This window comes from Meriones unguiculatus (genome assembly GCF_030254825.1).
Source record: "Meriones unguiculatus strain TT.TT164.6M chromosome 13 unlocalized genomic scaffold, Bangor_MerUng_6.1 Chr13_unordered_Contig_2907, whole genome shotgun sequence".
In the NCBI taxonomy this organism is placed as follows: domain Eukaryota; kingdom Metazoa; phylum Chordata; class Mammalia; order Rodentia; family Muridae; genus Meriones; species Meriones unguiculatus.
The window spans coordinates 1065001-1067500 of NW_026843582.1; the positions used below are offsets into that span (position 1 = coordinate 1065001).

At 70.6% G+C, this 2500-nt stretch overlaps 1 protein-coding gene across 1 annotated transcript in view; it reads right to left on the bottom strand.

The window, feature by feature from the left end:
• Window positions 1-2500, bottom strand: part of Pnpla6 (patatin like phospholipase domain containing 6) — a 44579-nt gene that overhangs the window by 21850 nt on the left and 20229 nt on the right. Inside the window, 4 exon segments of the mRNA XM_060375914.1 lie at window positions 241-375; window positions 1300-1375; window positions 1497-1528; window positions 1531-1609. Of these exon segments, the coding sequence (XP_060231897.1) occupies window positions 241-375; window positions 1300-1375; window positions 1497-1528; window positions 1531-1609 (322 nt within the window).

The following is a 2500-nucleotide window of genomic DNA, read 5'->3' on the forward strand; positions in this document are numbered from 1 at the left end:
CCTCCCCCGCGCCCCGTGCTCCCGCTCCCGTGCTCCCGCTCCCCGTGCTCCCGCTCCCCGTCCTCCCCCGCTCCCCGTCCTCCCGCTCCCCGTCCTCCCCCGCTCCCCGTGCTCCCGCTCACCGTCCTCCCCCGCGCTCCCCGTGCTCCCCTCCCCGTCCTCCCCGTGCTCCCGCTCACCGTCCTCCCCCGCTCCCCGTCCTCCCCCGCGCCCCGTGCTCCCGCTCCCGTGCTCCCGCACCGATGGCGCGCAGCGCGTGCTGCAGCTCGAGCGTGAAGGCGGCCATGGGCACCTCGGCGCCCACGGGCAGCACCGCCACCGTCGACAGGTTGCTGGCGGGGTTGGTCAGCTCCGAGGGCTGCGGCACGCCGGGGCCTGCGGGGCGGGCGGTCAGGACTACGGCTCCCAGGGGGCCGCGGGGCCCGCTTCCGGCCAGGACGGCCCGGGACTACGGCTCCCAGCCTGCCCCGGGGCCCGCTTCCGGCCGCGGGGCGCGACTTCCGGCCAGGACGGCCCGGGACTACGGCTCCCAGCCTGCCCCGGGGCCCGCTTCCGGTCTCGGGGGGCGACTTCCGGCTCCCGGGGCATCACCCCCGGGGAGAACTACACTTCCCAGCCTGCCCCGGGGCCCGCTTCCGGTCTCGGGGGGCGACTTCCGGCTCCCGGGGCATCACCCCCGGGGAGAACTACACTTCCCAGCCTGCCCCGGGGCCCGCTTCCGGCCGCGGGGGCGACTTCCGGCTCCCGGGGCATCACCCCCGGGGAGAACTACACTTCCCAGCCTGCCCCGGGGCCCGCTTCCGGTCGCGGGGGCGGCTTCCGGCTCCCGGGGCATCACCCCCGGGGAGAACTACACTTCCCAGCCTGCCCCGGGGCCCGCTTCCGGCCGCGGGGACCCACTTCTGGGGAGATCTGCCTGGGACTACACCGCCCAGCGTGCCCCCGGGAATGACTTCCGGCTGCTGGGGACGACTTCCGCCTCCTTTGGCATCACGAACAGTGAGGACTACACCTCCCAGCGTGCCCCGGGTTCTGCTTCCGGGGAGACCTGACCGGAACTACACCTCCCAGCGGGCCCTGGGGCCTCCTTCCGGTCGAGGCACCCCATTTGAGGGGCACTTCCGGGTCCAGGCAGTAACAGGGCATCCCAACCGCTCCAGACTACACTTCCCAGAGTGTCCCGGGACCTCCTTTCGGCCAAGGCCCCGCCCCCTGGGGGGAAGAGCTCCAGGAGGACTCGCTTTCCCAGCATTCCCCGCCCTTAAACAAAGACTCGCTTTCCCAGCATGCCCCGCTCACCCGGGAAGGGCCCCTGAAGCTGCTGCAGGTTCCCCAGGATCTTCTGGCTCAGCAGGTGGATGAGGCGCGTCACCACCTGGGGGGGAAGGGAGGAGGGGGAGGATGGGGGGTTTCCGGCCCCCAAACCCCACCCGCCACTCCCCAGCCCCCACCCCTGGCCCGGGGACCCCTCCCCTCCCCCCGGGGGACCCCCAAACCTGCGGGTGTCTCCGCTTGATGTGGGCCAGCGCCCCTCGGGCAGCTTGGCCAGCTCCGTGTCCCGCACCGCGTGCACCGTGGTGGCCCGGGGCTGCCGGGTCAGCGCCTCCACCTGCCGGGCGCGGGGACCCCGCGGTGAGCCCCGAGATCCACCCTGAACCCCGAGATCCACCCCGGGACCCTGAGATCCGCCCCGGGACCCTGAGATCCACACCGGGACCCTGAGATCCACCCTGAACCCCGAGATCCGCCCCGGGACCCCGAGATCCGCCCCGGGACCCCGAGATCCGCCCCGGGAACCCGAGATCCACCCTCAACCCCAAGATCCGCCCCGGGACTCCGAGATCCACACCGGGACCCCGCAATCCACACAGGGACACCGAGATCCACCCTGAACCCCGAGATCAACCCCGGGACCCCGAGATCCACCCTCAACCCCAAGATCAGTACTGGGACCCCAAGATCCACCCTCAACCCCAAGATCAGTACTGGGACCCCGAGATCCTTACCAGGACCCCGAGATCCGCACCGGGACCTCGAGATCCCCACCCGGACGGCGAGATCCACAACGGGACCCCGAGATTCCCACACAAACCCTGAGATCGCCCCAAGAACCCTAAAATCGCTCCAATGAACCCCAAGATTCTCTATGAACCCCTAGATTCCTCCTGAACCCCGAGATCCACACTGGGACCCCGAGATTCATCCCTGAGCCTATTCCCCTATTCCCGTCCCAATTTCCACGCCCTGCGCTGACGTCCCTGGCTCCTCCCCTGGCTTTCTGCCCCACCCACTCTCTTCCACACCAACTCCCCCTATTTCCCAATTTCCCCGTGCCATGCCCCTGCCCTTAACAGCCCCATCCCCTGCTTTTATGGCCCCGCTCCCTCCCTCACAGCTCCGCCCACTCTGCCCCAACTCCACCCTCCCCCATTCTTGTCCCATTTTCCTTGTGACCTCCCTGGCTCCTCCCCTGCCCACGCCCACTTCGACCGTGTCCCAA